Raw genomic sequence first — 22734 nt, 5'->3', positions numbered from 1 at the left:
ATGAGTGGGCTGTTCCGTGCTGATGGGGTCCACTTGTCCTTTATTGGTTTAGATTAGTTCCTAAATACATTTCAGGAGGCCTTGGAGGATCTGCTGAGTTAGGAATCATGGCCACATCTTTGGGGGTCACAGGTTAGTTTCTTACCTGTGCCTATGGCGGGTTGCCCAAGCTGGTTTGGGGTTTAGTGATTTGATGGTGGACATGTCTGGATTGCTGGAATGGAGCAACTGGATGCAATTGTCCCATTTGCGTTTCCTTGCATGGCTCCTTGCTGGGCTGAGACAGGGTTCGTGGGTGTGGTATTAATGAAAAGCTGATAACCTGCAAGCTGGGTGGCCTTCATCTTGCTGGTTGGTGGCGGATGATCTTCAGTGTACTCCTGGCTTGGGCTCTTGGTTGTACATTGTAATAAAACAGCGGCCTATTTGATTCCACTCAGGTGTCAGTATGTTTATTGTGTCCGATTTCTTTATAAAAGGGCGGATGCTAGAAGTGTATGTCCTGGCTATCTATATTATATTGCATAAAGTGAATATATAAACAAATACAAAGTCTAACACACCTGAGGCCCACCTTGTACACTATCTCCAATTTAACTACAAAGTCACTCCTGTGGTACCATATTTGAAAGAAGGTGACTCATAACCTGAATTGTCACTTTTCTCTATTATGTCTGAATTGCAAATATAGTCTAATTCAAAGACTGACCTTGTGGATAACATTTACGCAAGGGTTTAATACAGACTTACCAACTATGCTAAACTATCAGTTTTAGAACAAAAAGCACCAACGAACAAGTCTGAATGGTCAACAGGAGCATATTGATAATTTTGAGTACACATTTTACATTAAATCCTGTTCATAATCTCAGTAAAATATTCTTTTAGGGCAATCACTGTTTTAGATTCTTACCTTTTAACTGAATGTACATTCTTATAAGTGGTCTTTTAACATGATCAGATTGCGTGTTGTATAGTTACAAATTTCAAGAAACTTATGGAAGCACGATAATACATGTAAAATAACTTCAACCACCAAAGAGTCACTAAAGTATATGTAGACTTCAAGCTGAATTTTCAAAGTGGACTTATGCATATAATGATTTCCCTGCATTAACTCTGCCCATGGGAACACGTCTTTCTATTCTAGTATGCAACAGTATGCATGAAATTGCTTTCGTGCATACTTTTACACACAACTCCTAGGAATGCTCCAAGGAGGGACTAGGTGTGTGCACATTTTTTTTCATGTGAACAATCCTTTTTTTAAATCAACAATTTTTGAGCACCAGTATTAGCATTGCATTTCTGTATATAGCTCAAAGAAAAATTTATGTGACTATGTAAAACTGTGAGCGATGCTCCGAAATGTATGAGCAATTGCTAATGCACTCAGCTTAGAGGGAACTATGCTCCTACGGCAATTGTCTAAAAGCCCACATGCATAAAACTGAATTTTATGCATGTAAATGCTTTTGAAAATCAGGTCCTAAAATTCTGGAAGACTTATATCATCATTCATGTAAGTGCAATGCTTTGACCGATTTGGTTCCCAAGGGGGAAGGGAGCATCAGTCCTACCAGGACCATCACCTAGAACATCTCCCCAAGACTCAGCTAATGCTCCATCGGGAATCTGGATCTACAGCCTTCCCAAGAACGGTCTACTCATAGCTGCAGCACCAGTCCACATGTATGCACTATCAGCTGGAGATAGAGAAACACTGAAAAGCTGAAGGCAGCACCAGATCCCCTCGAGGGTTGAGTGGAATCAGCTTTGAGCTTTTTTTTTCCTGTTTCCATTTGCTGGCAGAGGGGACATAACCCATGTCTGGATGGTCTGCAATGGACAATAAGGAAGCTTTGATTACATGCTGCTGATTGACCATTATGTAAATCTGATTTCTTGATTTAAAGATTTTACAATGCCATGCTTACCTAAAGGATGACATTTACTGTACAAATCAGTAAGGCTATATGAAATTAGAAATTAACTTTTTTGAATAGCAACTTAATTTTTCAGATCAATAGACTCCAATACGATGACCCATACAACCCAAAAATGTTTGTTTTCTTAGCAAACAGAAAAAATAGATCTCTGTACTATTTCTAAGTACATCTATTAACCTCCATTTTCTCAAACCTTTGTTATACTGTTTTAAAAAAATGTAATTTCTGGTATATTAAATTAAGAAAAATATTGAAAACATGATTTATGATCTAATTCACATAACTGTGAATTTCACAAATACCATAATACAATTTGTTCACAAAAATTCACTGCATGAGTTTCATTAACAATGCATATTTAAAAGCATAAAATGCGCATCCATTGAACAGTCAAGAAAAACTGCAATTTATTACGTTTCCAAGAAGCTTCATAGTTCTGAAAGCAACTTTTGGTGCAAGTCTTTAACAATCACATTCTATGAGGAGAAATTACATTTAAAAGCCACAAACATTTTTTTTTAATCTCAGAGTTACAGACATCTTAAATTCAAAATAAAAGGCAAAACAATTGAAATACATAAAGAAATTTAAACTTCCATCTCCCATCTTAACATGTTAGGAGTTTTTCTCTACAACTCAATACTAATCTTCAGCATGGAAAACTGTGTATGGGGGTAAGGTGTATGTGTATGTATATAAATACATATATACATACACATACACACATATAGACACAAATATATGTATATATTTTGGATATATGTATATATAAGCATGAAATATGACATGACCACCTGAAAACATGAACTTTGACAAATGAGGCATGGCTTTATGACATTCAGAATGGTGCAGATTACCTGTCAATGAGTAGTGTGATAACAGCATATTTAGAGCCCATTACTTATTCAGTTTCTTGTGGGGCGTAAAAGGCTATTATCCAGTTTTTCTGTTGCAATCCAAATGTAGGACAGCTGCTTTGTGATGTCATCTGCCATTGTTAAACCTGCTTTGTTATTGGCTATCTTACAGCCAGATATGCAAATTGCATCTCTATAATGCATCCTGCTGGTGAGGCCGAACATTCTAACAGCTTTATGGCATACATGTGGCAAGAATATCTCAGGTGTTCTCACCTCATGCAGGTCACATACTTTCAGTAACATTTCAGAATGCAGTTCTATAAATATATATATATATGTATTTATACATATACATATATACATATATTAAGTATATACATACAGAATGTGTACAATGGCAATGAGATGTAATTACTCTGAGGAAAAACTTGTCTTCAGCTAAATACCCTATGAAAAACGTGAGAGAAAAAAAAACAAAACATCTTGAACTCAGCTTGTGCATAGTTCATGATCCTCTTTCAAACCAGCTTCTGTTGATTAGCAATCTTACAGGACCCTTTTTTAGTTATTCATTTGATAAAACCATTTAAAAGCTAATCTTTCAAACAAAAAAAAAAAAAGTAATGCACAAGTTTCCTGATCCAAGCAGGCAGGGAAATGCATTGTTCATAATTTAGTTTCTTTTTTAAACATACTTCAGTGGTATGTTATTTCATTGTCTCACCTTCCTTCCAAAACAATCAAAACAAGAATGAACATTTGTTTTTTGTTTTGACATAAAGCAATTTTTTAATATATAAAGCACTCTTAAAATGTTTATTCTTCAAGTCCATTATTTGGTAATTATGTAACTGCTACAGATTAGAATTGGTATCTTCTGTTTCTGTGTCTTTTTTGTTTTTACTCTTTTTAATATCTTCAGTGCTAGGAGTTGGGTATTTTTCTTTTTTTTTTTTTTCTTCTTCTTAAAAATACAATGAAATGGTTATGTGGAGTTTGCTCTTCTGGAAATGTTGCCTATTTCCTGAGACATCTTCCACCATGTGCAAGATAATGACCATCATAAAATAACAAAAACAAACAAACAAAAAGAAAAAAAAAACAGGTCGCTCCCACACAGAATAAGGAGGACAAAATTTTTAAATGACAATCCCTTCCCACCCCCTGCCCAAGAAAACAACAAACAAAAATTATATATATATATAGATAGAGTACACAGCAATGGCCAAAGAAAAGGATTCATCAACAAGAACAAACACTGTTCAAATCCCCGAGCTCTGAAGTCGCATATCTTCATTTTAAAATAGGTCTCTTTAAACGATGGAAGTTTTTATTTTTAAATTTTTTTTTTTTTTTTATTTTAAAGTTCGGAGGAGAAAAAAAAAAGTTTGTAAACAAGTGAGCGCCAAAAATTGCTGGCTCCTCCAACAGCAGTCCAAACCTACATTGTCCCAAGTGCTGTTTGTGGTCCTGCTTTCAGGGGGGAACCATCCAACTCTCTCTTTAAAAGTATCTATGGCCACTGGTTCAACAAGAGCAGAATTGTCTTTTTTTTTTTTTTTCTTTTTTTTATATTCCGAATGGAAACCCCCCCAACCCCCACCCCAAATAAAATGGTGCAATACTCCGGTAATAATTTTTCTTGCATTAGTCCACAATAAAAAGCCGCTAAAAGGTAGATAGACATGTTATTCTCCAGAGATACACACTGTAAATTCTTTTTAAATGCGATAAGTCCTTGAGTAAACATTTACACATGAATTGCCGCAAGCCCCTCTTAACACAAGTATTTCTTTTTCCAATTGCAGGATTTAGCTACAGGAGGGGCTGCAGTCAATCAGTGCAAAGCTAGAAGCTAAAGAACAAACTTTTTTGACCAATGAGCAAATAAAAAGCATATACTGAAGGAAAGGAGGAAAAAACCATTTCATCCTTTCTTAAACTGCACACACTCACACATACATACATCAGTTAAAATACACAGTCATACAGAATGAATGATAAAAGAAAATCCAAAAACGTATTTCCTAGAGCCTTTGTATGTGTATGTGTGTGTATGTTCACGCCAACATGGAAGTGTAATCAGTCAGCTGTAAAAAGAGTTCACATTTCATATTATTGGCCTTTTGTATTCAAGTATCTGCGTGTCTGATATGTCTTCAATATTTTTAAAATAATTTTTGGGGATTTAAAAAAATGATGTGACAAAAATTATAAAAGAAGGGTAAAAATGTGCATAGGCAGACCCACGAGGATGGTGAATACAGAACTTTCTCCTCTTTCTCAGTCTCTGTAAGTTCCTAGTCACCATTCCTAATGCCTCTCGTTTCTGTACCAGTGCCATATGCTTATCTATATCACGCTCCATCCCCTTCTGATTATTGGGTCTGCCCCTGTTAATGTGCATAATAGTCCCAGGCTCACTTAAATAGGCTTTCATTTGTCCCTCCCCCCCCCTTTTTTACCCATCAAAACTTGATAAAATTACCCTTTCCAGCCCATAATCTGAAAAGTGCCCTTCATCATAGTACTAGTCTAAGCAGCTTTTATACTTTTTTGTACACCTTACAAACAGACAATATAAAATAAAAAGCCATGAAACAACAACAAAAAACAACCACAACCACATGTAATTAGCTGTGACACTGACCAAAAAAAAAGCCCATACTGTTTCAGTTAACAGTTCACAAGGACTTCTGCAGGAGTTTTAGGATTAGATATTGGACAGAGGTACTAACAAAAGGGCTGGCCAGTCTGGTCTGTTAAAGCTGGATTCTTCATGAAGCCCTGGACTGGAAAGGGTTAATTTTTTTTCCTTTTAGTGCTGATGATTGTTAGGTTTCATTTTGTCTGTCACTTCCTTTACATAGACTCTCCACTGAGAAGATCACCTGGAAGAAGGGTGTTTAAAGGTGTTGGGCTTCTGATAACCCTGCCATCGTCTGCACTAGGTGGGCCCCAAAGGCTGCTTGAGTACTGGGGGACCCCTCCCCAAAGCAAATCGTTGCTCCCTTTGCTACCCAGGCAAGGTGTGTTCCAGTGGCCTGTGTCATTCCGCACCAGTGGATGAGAGCTGCTTGTGGAGCCGATGCGGGTCTGGCTGCTTCCAGTGTTGGACTGCCAACTGGAGGTGGGTGGCAGTGGCTGGCCTTGTGCTAAAAACCGGTTAACTTCCTCTTCACCAGCAAACTCAGCAAGGATGGTGGTATTTCCCAGAACGCACCTTAAAAATAAAACATAATATAAATAATTATACAGATATAAGTTCTCCATAAAAAAAAGCATCAGAGCTAGGACAAAATGTTGGAAACAATTCAGTTGGCAGTTCAAAATAAACTATTAAGAGCTCCCCCTTTTTTCCTTTTTGAATCTTGAACTCTAGGGGAGATATTTTTGTTTAACACTTTTGCTACCTATGAACTTGTACAGATACGATTACACAACAAATATATATTTATCCATAGGCTAAAAGGCTAAGAGCAATAACGCCTTCAGAGTTGAAATATATAATGAATTGAGGGCCAGCTCTCCTAAGATCTTTATGACAAATCTATACACATCCCTTTCATAAACCCCCTCCTACTACTCTGCAGCTTTGTTGAAGTCCTAGAAAAATCTATTACATGATTTAGCTTCCCAGCAAGATGGAGAAGACAACCAGAGGGTACAAAGCAGAAGGTTTTTCTTGGGCATAACTGTATATTTTAGATTTAAAAAAAAGTTATAAAAAAAAAAGTCTACTGAGCAGGCACAGACAGCATTTTTCTGTGATCAAAATATCACAATGGTAGGTATCTTACTGTTTGGCTATTAGGCAATGTGGTAAATGGAAAGAGTGTTTCTCCTTCTCTCTCAAATCCAATCCCTGTTAAACATGCTTAAACAGGTTCAAAAACAATAAGTTACCAGGGGTGAAAATTAAAAAATTGTACAGCTGACAGAATGCCATTGTCAAGAATGGATAACGACAGTGCCCACTAAAGTTTTTGACAAATGTAAAGCAATGAATGCTACTTGGAAGACATGTGACTTTATGCATTTCAATAATTTAAAATAATTAAAAAACCAAAGGCTGCTTAAACTAGCAGAAAACAATGAGGAAAATCATACATATGGAGAGACTTCTGGGCCTTGGCTGCTTCCTCCTTGGAACTGTATCGGACCACAGCATTCCCTTGAGTTAGATTCAGGTGGAATGTAATTAGAGGGCCATGCTGCAAACACAATGTCCGCAATGTGGAGCCATCAATCTAGTCAATGAAGGAGGTGAATAAGAATATATTAAATGTGTCAAATCAGAAACAATGGTCTAAAATCAAGAACTTGCTAAATCATTTATAAACATGTTAAAAATTCTAATGTGAATGCATTATTACAACTACTTTTCCAAACAATTTCTGCACAAAAATAAGTTTTAGGTTTTAATATTAAACAGATTTAAGAACATAAATAAGTGCCATGCTCAGTCACTAATGATCTATCAGCATTCTTTCTCCTATAGTGGTCAGAACTAAGAGGTGGTGAATCTCAAGTCTACCTGGCTAATTAACTGTTAATGGATCTGTCCTCTATGAACGTGTCCAAACCTTTGTTAAACCCCATCTACAGGACGTTCAGAAAGTATTCCGACCCCTTCACTTTTTCCCCATTTTGTTACATTACAGCCTTATTCTAAAATGGATAATGTACATTATTTTACTCCTCAATCTAAACACAATATCCCATAATAAAAAAGCAAAATCATTTGTGCAAATTAATAAAAGTCAAAAAAGTTGAAATCTCACATTTACGTAAGCATGCAGACCTTTTATTCAGTACTTTGCTGAGGGACCTTTTGCAGTGATTACAGCCTCAAATCTTCTAGTGTATGACGCTATAAACGCGACATACCTGGTTTTTGGGGATTTTTTTCCCATTCTCTACAGATCCTCTCAAGCTGTCAGATTGGATGGGGAGCATCGATGCACAGCTATTTTCAGGTCTCTCCAAAGAGGTTCGATTGGGTTCAACTCTGGGCTGTGGCTGGGCCACTGAAGGACATTCACAGACTTGTCCCAAAGCCACTCCTGTGTTGTCTTGTTCGTGAGTTGTTGGAAGGTGAATCATCATCCCAGCCTGAGGTCCAGAGCGCTTTGGAGCAGGTTTTCATCAAGGATCTCTCTATACTTTGCTCCATTCATCTTTCCCTCAATTCTGACTAGTCTTACAGTTCCTGCAGCTGAAAAACATCCCCACAGCATAATGCTATCACCACTATGCTTCACCGTACAGATAGTATATTCCACCAGACAAGGTGCTTGGCATTCAGGCCAAAGAGTTCAACCTTGGTTTCATCAGACCAGAGAATCTTGTTTCTAATGTTCTGATAGTCCTTTAAGTGCCTTTTGGCAAACTCCAAGTGGACCTGTCATGTGCCTTTTGCAGAGCAGTAGCTTCCGTCTGGCCACACTACTTATAAAGGCCTGATTGGTGGAATGCTGCAGAAATGGTTGACCTTCTGGAAGGTTTTTCCCTTCTCCACAGTGGAACTTTGGAACTCTGTCAGAGTGACTATCGGGTTCTTGGTCACCTCCCTGTCCAAGGACCTTCTTTCCCGTTTACTCAGTTTGGGTGGGCGGCCAGCTCTAGGAAGAGTCCTGGTGGTTCTGAACTTCTTCCATTTCAGAATGGAGGCGCCAGTGTGTTCGAGACATTCAATGCTGAAGCAGTTTTTTTGTACTCTTCCCCAGATCTGTGCCTTGACAATCCTGTCCCAGAGGACTATAGACAATTTCTTTGATTTGCTCTGACATGCCGTCAACTGTGGGACCTTACATAGACAGCTGTGTGCCTTTCCAAATCACGTCCAATCAATTGAATTTACCATAGGTAGACTCCAATCATGTTGGAGAAACATCTCAAGGATGATCAATGGAAACAGGAGGCACCTCAGCTCAACTTTGAGTCATAGCAAAGGGTCTGAATACTTATGTAAATATGATATTTCAGGGTTTGTTTTTAATTAATTTGCACAAATTTCTACAAACCTGATTTAACTGTCATTATGAGGTTTTGTGTGTAGATTGATAAGGGAAAAAAATTCATATTATCCATTTTAGAATAAGGCTGTAATGTAACAAAATATGGAAAAAGTGAAAGGGTCTGAATACTTTCTGAATGCCCTGTATACTACTAACCTTGATCACATCTTCTGGCAACAAAGGCCACAGCTTAATTGTGTGCTGACTGAAAAAACAAACAAACCTTCCTTTCTATTAAATCTGCTACCAATTAGGATTAGAGTACATCCCATGAAACTAATACCATCTGAAAGATTGAAACATCTTCAACCCAGCTGCTTCAGAAATTTAGCTAAATCGCTAAGTTATAGAGCATTAAAAACTAGCAAAATAAAGTTACTTTCTCTGAAATGTTGAGATTGGCATGTGATAGGGAACTCTGATTCTCTTCTAATTAGGGTGCCACCCTCCTTACGAGGCCTATACATGCTTTCATAAGAAAAGGTTAATTAAATTGTGTTATATACTGGAGAAGCAGACATCTGTCATAGACAATACTGGGTTAGGAAAAAATAGCCAGTGTAAGTAGAAAATACACTTGCTCCAGAAGTTATGGGGGAAAAAAAAGGAATTGCAATTCTTTTGCAAGTTACAAAGTTAATCTGAAGTTTACAAACAGAGAAATGTATATACTAGAAGACAAAAGGATGAGGGGAGATAGAGACATTCAGCTACCTAAAAAATATAAATACTGCACAAGAAGCACATATTTTCAGGTAAAAAGGGAAATAGTGGAACAAGAGGTCATGATATAAGGCTGAAAGGGGGTAGGATTCAGGAATAACATACAGAAATATTTATTTGCAGAATGGTTGATGGCTAAATGGAATAGTCAGGAGTATCTAACCCCCTGGACACCCGGCTTCACTGAAGGGATGGCCCGCAACGGTGCCTAACACCTCAAGGGAGCAAAATCTCAGTTCAGCTAATCTAAACTAACTACACTTTTTTTTTTTTTTTTAACTAAACCCTAGACTGCATGTTTGCATCTCTACCATCTGCTGGAGTCAGAGAAATACTGGGGGACTGCAGGTGGCACTCTTTCTTATGTAGCACTGTCCAAAGTTTTTGTTCTCTGACTCCATCTGCTGATAGGGATACACAACCCACTGGGTCTGGAATGATCTGAGTATGTACAGGAAATATTTATTTGCAGAATGGCTTATGGCTAAATGGAATAGTCTCCCAGTGGAAACCAAACATTAACAGAATTCAAGAAAGCATGGGATAAGCAGAGAGGAGCCTTTGATGTGAGGAAGTGAAAACAAAGGTAAAAGCCCGAAATTGTGTCAGTGCTGTGATATTGCAGCATAAATGGGCAGGCCAGATAGGCCTTGTGGTCTTTATCTGCCCTCATATTCTATGTTTCTATGAAGCATGTTCTTTTCTCATAGAAGGACATTGATCTCAGAACCCTAAAACATTAACTCAAGAAATACTATCAATCTGTCAAGGTACAAAACTATTGGCTACTCTAGACAAAATCTTCATAGCAGATCAAATTCATAACAGAAACAAAAATAAATGTCATTCATTTGAAATAAAGGTTTATTTGTATATTTTATGAACAAGATAAAAGTGACTTACAGAGGGAAAGTGGCTCTAATGGATTGGGGTAGACAACTGGATTTAAAATAAATATATGTACTTCTATACTATACCAAAGTTACTGTGTAGCCTTGACAAATATATTAAACTTACATCATTATTGGTTCAAAAGGCAAAAGACCATGTTCCCCACTCCTCATAATACTAATTCTCCTGATATCTAACAGGAAATATATTGCTCTTTACATAATAATGCATGCATATTCTAGTTACCTGGGGTGTGAGGTTACGAAGAACTAACCAGCTGCTTGTTCTTCCTGAGCTATCAGTGCTCCAAGCAGAACCTACAGTGTACAAAAAAAAATTGAAGCTAAACAAAATACACTAATGATGTAATCCAAACTTAGCAGAGAAAAAAAATGTGACTAAAACATATGACTGAAAAAGCATAAACTAAGACTAACAATATCTCTTTTACAGTTTAAACGGGGCATTCTGGGGCAGAATTGAGTTTGCCAAATAACTTATCTGCCTAACTCTGATATCATTGGTAAACAAATTTCTGGGAACATTTTGTTTCCTCCACAACCTTTGGTGAAACAAGTAGATTTTAACAAGCTGAACACAAATATGCATTTATTATGTCTGTATCACGTACCGTTTGCTAGAAAAGTTCGATATACATTAAGCATTGTTGTGTCTGTAGCGGCATAAGCTATAATGGCAAAGTTGGCACCAGAAAAAACTAAAAATGTTTTGCCGCAGATTTTTGTTTGTAATCACTGTCCGACGCTTCGCGGATGAGAGTCCAACAATAGTCACCCAGAATGGAGGGGTTCCACTTGCCTTGATACAGTTTCGCCATTTTGACAATGTCTTGATGAAGCCTTTCACCATGTTTGTCACTCACAGCACCAAGGTTGTCTGGGAAGAAGTCCAGGTGGGAATGAAGAAAATGTATCTTCAATGACATGTTCATTGCCTTAAAGATTTTCATCAGCCCAAGTTTGATGTGCAAGAGGTGGAAGAAATATCTTACTTGGATCCACCAATGGGTCATGCACAACATTCTTCTGCCCTGGAACCAACTTCTTGCGGAGAGGCCAAACTTTTCTGACGTAATGCAAATCTCTTGCTCGACTGTCCCACTCACAAAGGAAGCAACAATACTTGGTGTAACCAAGCTGCAGACCCAGTAGAATTACAACTACCTTAAGATCACAAAACAAATTCCAGTTGTACCTCGAGTACTCAATGTGGTTCAGCAGTAGCTGCATGTTCTCATACGTTTCTTTCATATGAATGGCATGTCTGACAGGTATTCACACAGATGTTGCATAGGAGACTACTCATTGCTGCTGCTGCATATATAAGGCTGCGTCGTCATGGAAACAAGTTGGAATCTTGCAGCCAAGTTGGGGCTTGCCCGAGCAAGTCCTGGCATTATAAGGCAGAGTTTCTTGGTGTATTTTAAAAAACGTAAGTCTCTGTTACATGTTATGGCCATCAAAAATACGACATGAATTTTAAAAACCATAAAAACTACTGTCCAGCAAGAATATATATGTACGTGAGATTATGTTTTAAAATTTCACAATTATTGTAACACAAAATTGGCCGTTTCTAAAACCTTACGTGATGTACAAATTTCAAGAAATATCTGTGATCAGCATCAAAAAATCTATTTGGAACACCAAAAAGCCTGAAGGAAAGAAAAACTTTGTTTACCAGTGTATTTGGAGTTAGCTGGCCAAGAGTTAGCTGGCCAAGAGCAGGGTTAAAGTTATGTGGGAATGTGTTCCCAGATACATTTGAATATAGCCGGTTAAGATCAAAGTTAAGGCCTCTTGGGACGATTTCTGCCCCCTCCTCCAAATTTGTCCAAAATGACTTACCTCTGGCCCTCTTTCACCCCAACCTTAACTCTCTAAAAACCCTTTGCTAAGCCAGGATCACTTTTTTTTTTTAATTCAACTCACTGAATGTTAAATGTCAGAGGGACACTTAGCTGGAAGGATGGACCTTATGTCCTATCTGTTGCTACCTTTCAGGGGGGACTGCTTGACAAAGGGGGTTGTGGTAATGTTTGTAACTTCGGGTCAGGTGTGAGGGGTGTGTGGCCACCATGCATGACTGTGACTATTGACGGGCGGGAGGGATAGGGGTTTGGGGGTGTAGGTTAGGGTTTGTAGGGAGGATGTTAAGTGCTGCTCCGCTTTCATTACCCTTTGTGAAAGGGGTTGAGGGTGCCCACATTTCTAAGAAAGGACATGGTTAGCGGGTGGCTATGGCCCCACTTTTCCCTTAACTTGGGAGGTGGGGGATTGGGCTGCTGCTGTGCCAAGAGGTTTTTATTTCAAAATACAGAATAAGCTGATGAGGCAAGTTACCCCGATAACTTCAGCTGAGAATATTCAGTCTGAGACTTGTCCAGCTGAAAATTTGGCTAAAGTTATCCGGCTAACTTTACCATTCACCAACTTGCTTACACACTAGAAGATCCATTCTGAGTAACAGAAGATAAATGATAAATCACTGGACTCAAGACACTATACCAGAGGAGTAGGAGCTGGTCCAGCCCAGTGGACTGGCACCCCAGGTAGATGATGGCTTGGTGTTCGTTAAGCCTGGAGGTGGCCTTGTTGGAGCAGTAGTGTTTCTTGGTACCTTCCACAGTTCATGAGACAATGAGGCTTGAGTATGAGAAATTGGGCTGGAGGACCATGTAGACTTCATGTCTGACAATTTACCTACAATATAAAGAAAAAAACCCATGCAGTTTTGTAATTAAAAATATTTGCCATTGAAACAAGTTAAATAATCATCCTAATTCATTATCACAGCTTGACATTTCTCATGTTATCTAATGGCACGAAGTATTACAGGGTTTTTCCTATTTTGTGTCAAAGGGAAAAAAACATTCAAGAAAATTTTCAAAGCAGTTATGCATGTAAATATACTATTGTAGCAATTTTCAAAAGCTATTTACCCATGTTAAGTGCACTTAATGCAGGTAAAACCTATTGACAATTCAATGGCATACAGTTATGCTAATAAATTTACATATTCCTGGCAGAATTCATAAGATATGTAACATTTAAAAAAAACATGAGTGATCAGACAAAACACGTCTGTTCTTTTTAATGTGTTCTAAATTAAACTATCATCATCACAGAATAGCACAATCATTAAACAAACCATAGCAATAAAGGAAATAATAAAATGGTCCTGTTCAAAGGTTTGCATACCCTTAGTTCTTAATATCACATATTGTCCCTTTTGTATCAATGACGGCTTGCAGCCTTTTGTGTTAGCTGTGAATGAGGCCCTTTATTTTCTCATGTGGTAAAGCTGCCCATTCCTCTTGGCAAAAAGCCTCCAGATCCTGTAAATTATTTGTCTAGCATGAACTGCAAAGTGGCTCAATGATGTTGAGGTCAGGAGACTGTGATGGCCACTCCAAAACCTTCACTTTCTTCTGCTGCAGCCACTGAAGAGTTGACTTGGTCTTATGTTTTGGATCATTATCATGTTGTAAAATCCAAATGCGCAGCCTTCCTGGCTGATGAATGCAAATTCTCCTCCAATATTTTCTGGTAAGATGCTGCATTCATCCTGCCATCAATTTTGACTAAATTCCCTGTGCTGCTGTAGCTCACACTCCCCTAAAACAGTAGAGATCCACTTCATGCTGCATGGTAGGGATGGTGTGCTTCGCTTCATAGGCCTTTTTGACTCCTCTCCAAACAGAGTCTATGTTTGTGACCAGAAAGTTCAGTTTTGATCTCATCACTTCAAATTATTTTGTTCCAGAAGTTTTGAGGCTTCTCTAGGTGCTGTTTGGCATATTGTAAGCAGGCTGTTTTTTGGCACTGGTGCAGCAATGGCTTTTTTTCTGGCAACTCTACCATGCAGCTCATTTTTGTTCAAGTATCTCCTTATTGTGCTTGCTGAAACACCCACACCTTATTTCAGAGAAGCCTGAATTTTAGTAGAAGATGCTTGTGCGTTTTTTTTTGGCATCCTGACAAATTTTCCTAGCAATTGTGTCTGAAATCTTTCTTGGTCTATCCAACCATGGCTTGGTATTAATTTTCCACTTCTTGAACATAGTTTGAAAAATACTGACTGACATTTTCAAATCTTCGGATATCTTTTTATATTTTTTTTTTCCTGATTTATAAAGTTGAACTACTTTTGTTTGCAGATCCTTTGACAGATCTTTTGCTTTCCCCATGCTTCAGTCAGTGCAGCCCTAGATAAAATGCACAAGGGTTCTCAAGAGCTAAGAAACTGACTATTTATACACAGACACTAATTACAATCAAACAAGGCAAAGGTATGAATACCTATCTCAACCTGTGTATGTCATCTTGAGTGTATGTTATCAGAGCAAACATTCAAGGCTATGCAAACTTTTGAACTTTTATTTCCTTTATTGCTATGGTTTGTTTAATGATTGTGTTATTCTGTGATGCATAATAGTTTATGCATTAAACATTAAAAGTAACAGATGTGTTTTGTCTGAGGATGTATTTAACAGAAAAGGCCATATATGTTTATTTAATACAAGTTATTACCTGTACATTCCAGTCAAATGACTGCTCAGTGTGGCTTCCAAAATAATACAATTCCTTTTCAACTGGCATAATAAGCATTAGGTAAGGACCTTTATTTTCATTTTCATTTTTTATTTTATTTTTCCTTGGAATTTCAATGTTGTAACAAAAAGGAATTGGTGGAAAAATTACTTTTCCGCTAATTTTTCTCCTGTGTATAACAATCATTTTCCCACCAATTCTTTTTTGTTACAACATTGAAATTCCCAGGAAAAATAAAATAAAAACTGAAAACAAAGGTTGCTAGCATTGGGTTATGACTACAGTTGCCTATTAAATCCATTCTTTCTCTGAAAAGATGCAGAACCTCAACTCTTGGCACAGACTTGGGGCTACAGGGCCTAATTTTCAAAAGCATTTACATGCTTAAAACTGAGTTTTACACATGTAAATGCACTTTACTTGTGAATGTAGGCTCTGGAAATTACAATATACAGTTGTAGTAAGTTTACAAACCTCTGTCAGAATTTGTAAGAAGGGCAGCATTTTAAGAAAACATGCATTAATGGCACTGCAAAATATACCTATGAAAGAAGAGGAAGCCAGAGATCAACATAGCATAACAAAGGAAGAAAATTAGACAGTCCAGATGGGCCCTACAGTCTTGATCTGTCATCATATTCGATGTTTCTATTTTTATAATAAAAACTTATCAGTGTATGGCATTACTGTGCTTCTAATTCTCAGAGGCAGATACATATTTAAATAATATGAAAAATAAAATAAAAAACTGAAAGCAAATTAAGTAAAGGGTAATGCCAGAGTAAATTCTTCCCTTACCTATTCTGAGATAAAATACAATTATTCTCACTAGAAACAATAACTGCGCTTAATGACAGACTTGGTTCCTGACACTAGAGGTCGGCGCTGCTACTCTGCCACATTGAGGCCCAAGGCGCTCAATGACTCCAGTGCATAGAGACTCCACGTCCACAGATGCCTACAGCACAGAAGGCCCTTACGTCATCGAGGGCAATCACGCACCCCGATGGCATCGAAGGCACACCGGCACCTCGACTGCTTCAAGGGTGACCATGGCGCTCAATGGCATTCCTGGTCCCTGACACGGTCCTGACATTGATGCTTCAGATCAACAGTGTGCTGGTCACAGATGTGCACGGGCAACTGTTACTGGGCATGGCATCGAAGGTGCGGCAAGCTGTTTGCCCAGGCTCCTGCTCACCCTCTCGCACAAGGAGAATGCACTGCTATCACAGGCAAGCAGAAGGGGAGGCTACGTCATCCAGGGTTCCTGCCTGTGGAGACTAGTTCCTTTGAATGTGGTGAGGATAATCTCTCTCCCCCACAGGAACAGTGTGGTCATTGATCTCTGTACTATCTGAACCACCACTAATGCCAATTGATCAGTAAACGACATGGAACTCCTGGCAGGGTAGCACTCAGACGAGTCCCCAGGCTCAGCAGCCTACATGGATCATCCACGGACTGCATTTAGTCAGTCATTTAGACAGCACCAGACAAAGGTACAAAAACAGATAGAGCAAGGAGAGCAGGGATAGAAATAGACTCTGCCAGACTGCATAGCGACTAAGGCCTGCCATGTGGCTGGCAGATAGAGGAAAGAAGAAGAACAAGGAAAAGAAATAAAACTATCATAAGGTAAAGGAAAGAAAACTGCTGCAGTTTTAGAAAAAAATCACTTACAAAAACTGTGTGGAGAGGGCAAAGCTAAATACAGTGAGACACATGGCTCCCGCGCCCACATCGCTCCGCGGAAAAAAAAAAAAAAAGAGACTGAGGAACTCTGCCTAGGGGGCAGGGTGATGACTACAGGTGCACATGCTCAGTAGGGCATTTTTTTTTTAATTTAAATTTGTATTGGCACAAACAATATAAACATTCCAATAACTTTGAACATTGATGTGATACGTACTTAAATTGCAATAAACTTTGAACATATTACATGGTGCCTGTTTCTTTTCTTTACCCATTCCCCCCTCCCCCTCGTGCATACTGACTCCCATTTTGGAGGTGCATGTTATATCATCATATCAATGGGGCTCAACCTCTCTTGTCTCCTGAATTTTGGCCAGGATTATCCTATCCTTACCTTCCTCATGGGGCTCTGGTATAAGTAGTTTTTTTTTTTCTTCCTCCCCCAATCAGAAATAAACTCCTTATTTCCGTATACCAAAGACTCCTAGTAGGGCATGTTTGAAAGTTCTAGATTCTTTGAGATCAAAGTTCCATCCGATGATGTCACCCACGTGTGAGGGCTAATATCCTGCTTGTCCTCAGAGAATGTGAATAGGCAGAAAACCATTGGTATGGCATTGGATCTCTAAGAGCAGCAGCTCCAGAAATGCTGTAAGACAGCACTCTGATGGAAGGCAAGCTACTATTCCTGAACTTGGCAGGCTCCCTAGTCAGCAACCCAAAGCGTCTGTTACCCTGATATGGAAGGGACAGGAAGATTTGGGGGTAACGTGAGAAAACTATGGTTAGAGGTCTCAGAGTTTGGTTCAGAAGTTCATTTTTATAAGGCAGGTATGAAAAAGGTTACAGGGCAGATAAAGCAGGAATAAAAGTATATAGGTCAATTTTGTACCTAAAGCACTAGATATCATTTCAATGCTGCTGAAAGGGCTGGTGTAGCAAGAGGCACTGAGCATCCAGGCACTTGAAACAGTGTAGTATTCTGAACAATGGAGAGGATTTCCCTGCGGAATCAGCAAGGAGATAGCTTGTTGACTGTTTATGGACCAAAACATTCACTGTGAGGTCTGTGTCTTGTGTTGAAGTTGGAGAATGAAATGCTTTCTATGCAGATTGTAAATGGAGCAGAAAAAAAAAAGGAAAGAAACCTGGCACAGTGGTTTCTATATTGCAAGCCTGAGGAGGAGATCTAGACACATTATGTGACAAACGCAGAAGGAAGAATAAACACAATTACACTACAGGAGACCAGTAGTTACATTTTCTGTTCACTGGGCCAATAGGGATCAGAAACAAAGGTCATGCGCTTGGGTTGCAGAGGGGGATGTCCGCTGTTGCAGCTGAGAAGAGGGATGCAAGGGATTTTCACTGTCAATGGTAGTCTGCTTCTAGGACTATTCAGTAGTATCTTTTGCTCCTTATGCCTACAGGCAAAGAAAACTGTCTATATATTTTAGACCATACAAGATTGGGAGCAATGAGGAACTTTATCCTCTGCCGCTCCTAGGCACCATAAGTATAAAATGCTGTGCTTTTCCCTCATCAGATCTCCAGTTTTACTGAAGCTTTTCCACCTTACTCCCCCAGCAGATCTCTCTTGGGGACCTGGTTCTTTTCCTCCTCCTGCACTCACACTGACCTCCGATGCTGGCACTGGTGTGCTGCATGTGCACCGCTAGTCACCCTGTGGCCTCATGCTCACCAGCACTATAGTGCACCACTCCCTCTGTACTTCCATGCAGGTCTGGTCTCTGAGCACAGGGCTGCTAGTTAACAGTCCCAGTAAGCAGAGTTGCTTACCTGTAACAGGTGTTCTCCTAGTACAGCAGGATCTTAGTCGTCACACATGGGTGACATCATCAGATGGAGCCTGGCATGGAAAACTTATGTCAAAGTCTTTGATTGGCATACTGAGCATGCCTAGCATGCCACTATCCGCGTGTCCACGCCAGGTCCCTCTTCACCCATGTGGCAGTCCTCACACATGGGTGAATCTCTAGCTATAGGCTGTTCCCGAACAAGCAAGACCAACAGGCACCCAACCAGGTGCCAACGGGCACAACATAACTGCTGTTGGTAACAGCGGGAAACAGCCTGAACCCAAAAAAAGGGCCCTAGGCAGGAAGAGTTGGGGTCTACAGCTGAAAGAGATTCCAGACTGGACGAAGCTGCTATTGTGTCTACCATCCCTGTCCAAACAGTAGCGAGCAGCGGAAGTGTGGAGGGAGCTCCACATCGCAGCCTTGCAGATCTCAGTCATGGGGACTGCTCTCAAGTGGGCCACCGAATCCACCATGGCTCTGACAGAATGAGCCTTGACATGGCCCCCAAGCTTCAATCCTGCTTGTGCATAGTAGAGGGAGATGCAATCCACCAGCCAGTTAGATAGGGTTTTCTTGGCAACCGCAACTCCTAGTCTGTTCTTATCAAACGAGATGAAGAGTTGCGTGGACTGCCTGTGGCCTGCTGTCCGTTCCAGGTAGAAAGCCAAGGCTCTCTTGCAATCCAAGTTGTGCAGAGCCCATTCGCCCTGGAGCGAATGAGGCTTGGGAAAAAAAAGGTGGGTAGGGTGATTGACTAGTTCAGATGGAAATCCATCACCACCTTAGGCAGGAATTTTGGGTGCGTATGTTGAACTACCATATTGTGAAAGAACTTCGTTTATGGTGGGTATGTCACCAACGCTTGAAGCTCACTGAACCTGCGTGCTGAAGTGATCGCGATCAAACACAGGACCTTCCAGATCAGGTACTTCAGGTCACAGGTGCGCAGTGGCTCAAAAGGATCCTTCATGAGTTGGGCTAACATCACATTACGGTCCCAGGACAAACAGGGGGATGCAGAGGCTTTAATTGAAGCAGACCTCACATGAAGCGCTTCACTAAAGGCTGCATAGAGATGGGCAAGCCATCCACCCCCTGGTGGTAGGCCCCAATGGCACTCAGGTCTTCAAGCCAGTCTCCGATAGGTGTAACAAATAATCGAGCAGTTTCGGCATAGAGGAGAAGAACGGATCTAACCTATGAATCTCACACCACATGGCAAACCTCCTTCACTTCAGGCCATAAGAATTCCTAGTGGAAGGCTTCCTGAAAGCTACCAGGACCCAAGACACATCATCCGACAGATCAAGGGGATACAAAATTAGTCTCTCAACATCCAGGCCTTTAGGGGCAATGCCCTGAGGTTGGGATGGCGCAGCCTGCCCTGAACCTGCATGACAAGGTCAGGAGAGGTTCCCAGACCGATCGGGTCACTGACAAACAGCTCCTGCAGGAGTGGGAACCAGATCTGCCTCGTCCAACGAGGGACTGTAAGTATCATGGCTCCCCTGTCCTGCCGGAGCTTCATAAGAGTCTTCATCACCAGAGGAAGCGGAGGATATGCGTACAGAAGGCCCCTGCCCCAATAGTGAGCAAAGGCATTTGTGGCTGGTTTGCCATCCCCCCTGAACAGGGAACAGAAGTCTTTTGCCTTGCTGTTGCAGGGGGAGGCAAACAGATCCACGTCTGGAGTTCCTCAGAGGCAGACGATCTGGTCCGCCCCTGCTGGATTCAGAGACTACATTCTCCATCCCACAAAGTACATGGCTCGGAGGAGCATGCCTTGAGACCAACCCCATGACCAAATATGAACTGCTTCCTGGCACAGGAGGAATAATCTTGTGACTCCCTGTTTGTTGATATACCATATCGCCACCTGGTTGTCAGTCTGGATCAGGACTGCTTTTTGTTGGACAAGCGATCCTAGAATGCCCAGAGCAAGTAACAGATCGCTGAAGCTCCAGGAAGTTGACTCGGCACTAAGCTTCCCGAGCAGACCACAGACCAAGAGTGCGGAGGCCGTCCACATGGCCCCCCCACCCCAGGTCAATGCATCCGTGGTGAGTACAACCTGGGAAGGGGGAGACTGGAAAGGAACCCCCTGCTCCAAATTGGGCAGGCTCTCCCACCAATACAAGGAGGCCTGGAGAGGCGGAATAGCGCAGATACACGCATAGGTCCTGGGTGGCCTGCTGCCACTGGGACCCTAGGTCCATTGGGCCCTGCACATATGCAAGCAAGTCAAGGGTGTAACATGGACAGTGGAAGCGATGTGACCCAGAAGATGGAGCATGAGGCCGGCTGAGACCTGCCAGCTGCGACAAACCAGACCCGCAAGGAATACCGGTGTGAGCACACGGTTGCGGAGCAAATAGGCTCTGGCCTGAGCCCTGTCCAGCCGGGTGCTGATGAAGCTCAACTGTGGTAATGGAGTCAGATGGGACTTAGGGTAGTTGATGACAAACCCAAGGGACTCCAATACCCTAATGGTCAAGTGCAGAAACGAAGCGCCCTCTCCTGGGTTGCGCTCTTGACCAATCAGCCGTCCAAGTAGGGGAACACCTTACTCCTAGACAGTGGAGGTGCGCTCCCACTACTACTAGGCACTTGGTGAAGACTCGGGGGCCGAGGCCGAACGGCAACACCCTGCATTGGAAATGCCTCTTGCCCACGACAAAGCAAAAATACTTCCTGTGGCAAGGGAAGATGTTTATGTGTATGCATCCTTGAGATCAAGGGTGCAAAGCCAGTCCCCTCCTTGCAGGAGGGGAATCAGGGTGCCCAGAGAGACCATTTTGAACTTTTCTCTTTTTAGAAACCAGTAAAAAGCTCTCAGGTCCAAAATAGGGTGGAGTCCCCCTGTTCTCTCTGGAATCAGGAAATAGTGAGAATAGAACCCTCTCCCTTGCTGCCGCAATGGAATTCTGGCTGTTACGAGGGTGGATAGCATTTCCTGATGCGAGGTCCAACCCCAAGAGGGGCATGGGGGGAGTGTCCACGGGAATAGCCAGAAAGTTGAGTCAATACCCTCGAACGATGAAAAGGACCCCACTGGTCCAAGGTGACACTGGGCCAATGGTCCATGAAGAACCGTAGCCAGCCTCCGACTAGAGGGTCTGACGTCAAAGGTATGCCCCTTTGGCTTATGCTCTCTCGCAGTCCTTCAAAATCCCCTAGCGGGGATCGGCTGGATTGCCGGCTGAGGCCTGGGGGGTCTGCTGCTGTCTGGGGTGGCCCCAAAGCACACACGTTGAACATGGGCACTAGAGGCCGGAGGACTATTTCCTCTGGCGGTAAAAAGACCTCCATGAGCCCTGCCGCGAGAACTTCCTGGTAGAGACTGGCAGGTCCGATGTACTAGCTGAAAGATGCTGGAGGGTCTCATAGTGATTCTCCAACTCAGCCACAGCACCACTCACCTTGTCACCAAAAAGGTTCTTGCCAGTACATGGGAGGTCCGCAAGCTTCTCCTGGACCTCCTGGTGGAGATCAGAGACTCAGAACCAGGCCATCCTGCAGGCACCAATGCCAGCCACTGCCACCCTAGCAGACATTTCAAATACGTCATAGGTGGAGCGCACTTCATACTTGCCACCTTCCAGGCCTTGCTGGACAAGCACCATAAAAACATCCTGTTGCTGCTGAGGCAGACGCTTAGACTACACATGGACTTGTTTCCAGAGGTTCTGAGAGTACTGAGTCATATAAGCAATACGGGTGATCAACATGGCGCTCTGAAACACTTGTCCAGTGCATCCAGCGCTCTGTGCTCTTGACCCGGAGGGGCGGAAGGATGGGTACAGGAACGCTTGGCCTTCTTAGAAGCAGACTCCACCACAACAGATTGATGTAAGGTTGATGCCTTTCAACCCCCAGGGCATGCTATACCAGATATACTGCATCAGCCTTCCTATTTACCGAAGGCATTGATATGGGGTGTTCCCAAATTCTAAGGAGTAACTCCTTGAAGATCTCGTGCACGGGAACAGCCGCCACTTCCTTTGGGGTATCAACAAACTGGAGAACCTCCAGCATCTTATGCCTGGCATCCTCTTCTGTCAGAAGCTGAAATGGAATGGTTTCTGTCATGGCCTGGACAAACCCCGCAAAGGTCAAGTCCTCAGGCGGGGAACAGCGCCACTCCTCCAGAGGAGACCGGTCTGAAGGAAAATCCCGAGTCATCAGACAAAGACTGAGTT

General features: G+C 41.4%; 1 protein-coding gene across 4 annotated transcripts in view; it reads right to left on the bottom strand.

Moving 5' to 3' along the window:
• Positions 1-2334: 2334 nt before the first annotated feature.
• Positions 2335-22734, bottom strand: part of TNRC6C (trinucleotide repeat containing adaptor 6C) — a 309688-nt gene continuing 289288 nt past the window's right edge. For 2 of the 4 annotated variants that reach the window (XM_029600391.1, XM_029600389.1), the window contains 4 exons: positions 12972-13166; positions 10690-10760; positions 6920-7059; positions 2335-6032 (listed from right to left, as the gene is read on the bottom strand). In XM_029600391.1, the coding sequence (XP_029456251.1) occupies positions 5672-6032; positions 6920-7059; positions 10690-10760; positions 12972-13166 (767 nt within the window). In that variant the 3' untranslated portion in view covers positions 2335-5671. The remainder of the gene's footprint in view (positions 6033-6919; positions 7060-10689; positions 10761-12971; positions 13167-22734) is intronic. The other 2 variants (XM_029600392.1, XM_029600390.1) reach the window with 1 other exon arrangement.

Source organism: Rhinatrema bivittatum, chromosome 4, assembly GCF_901001135.1.
Source record: "Rhinatrema bivittatum chromosome 4, aRhiBiv1.1, whole genome shotgun sequence".
In the NCBI taxonomy this organism is placed as follows: Eukaryota; Metazoa; Chordata; class Amphibia; order Gymnophiona; family Rhinatrematidae; genus Rhinatrema; species Rhinatrema bivittatum.
This window is presented reverse-complemented; position numbering and strand designations above follow the sequence as displayed.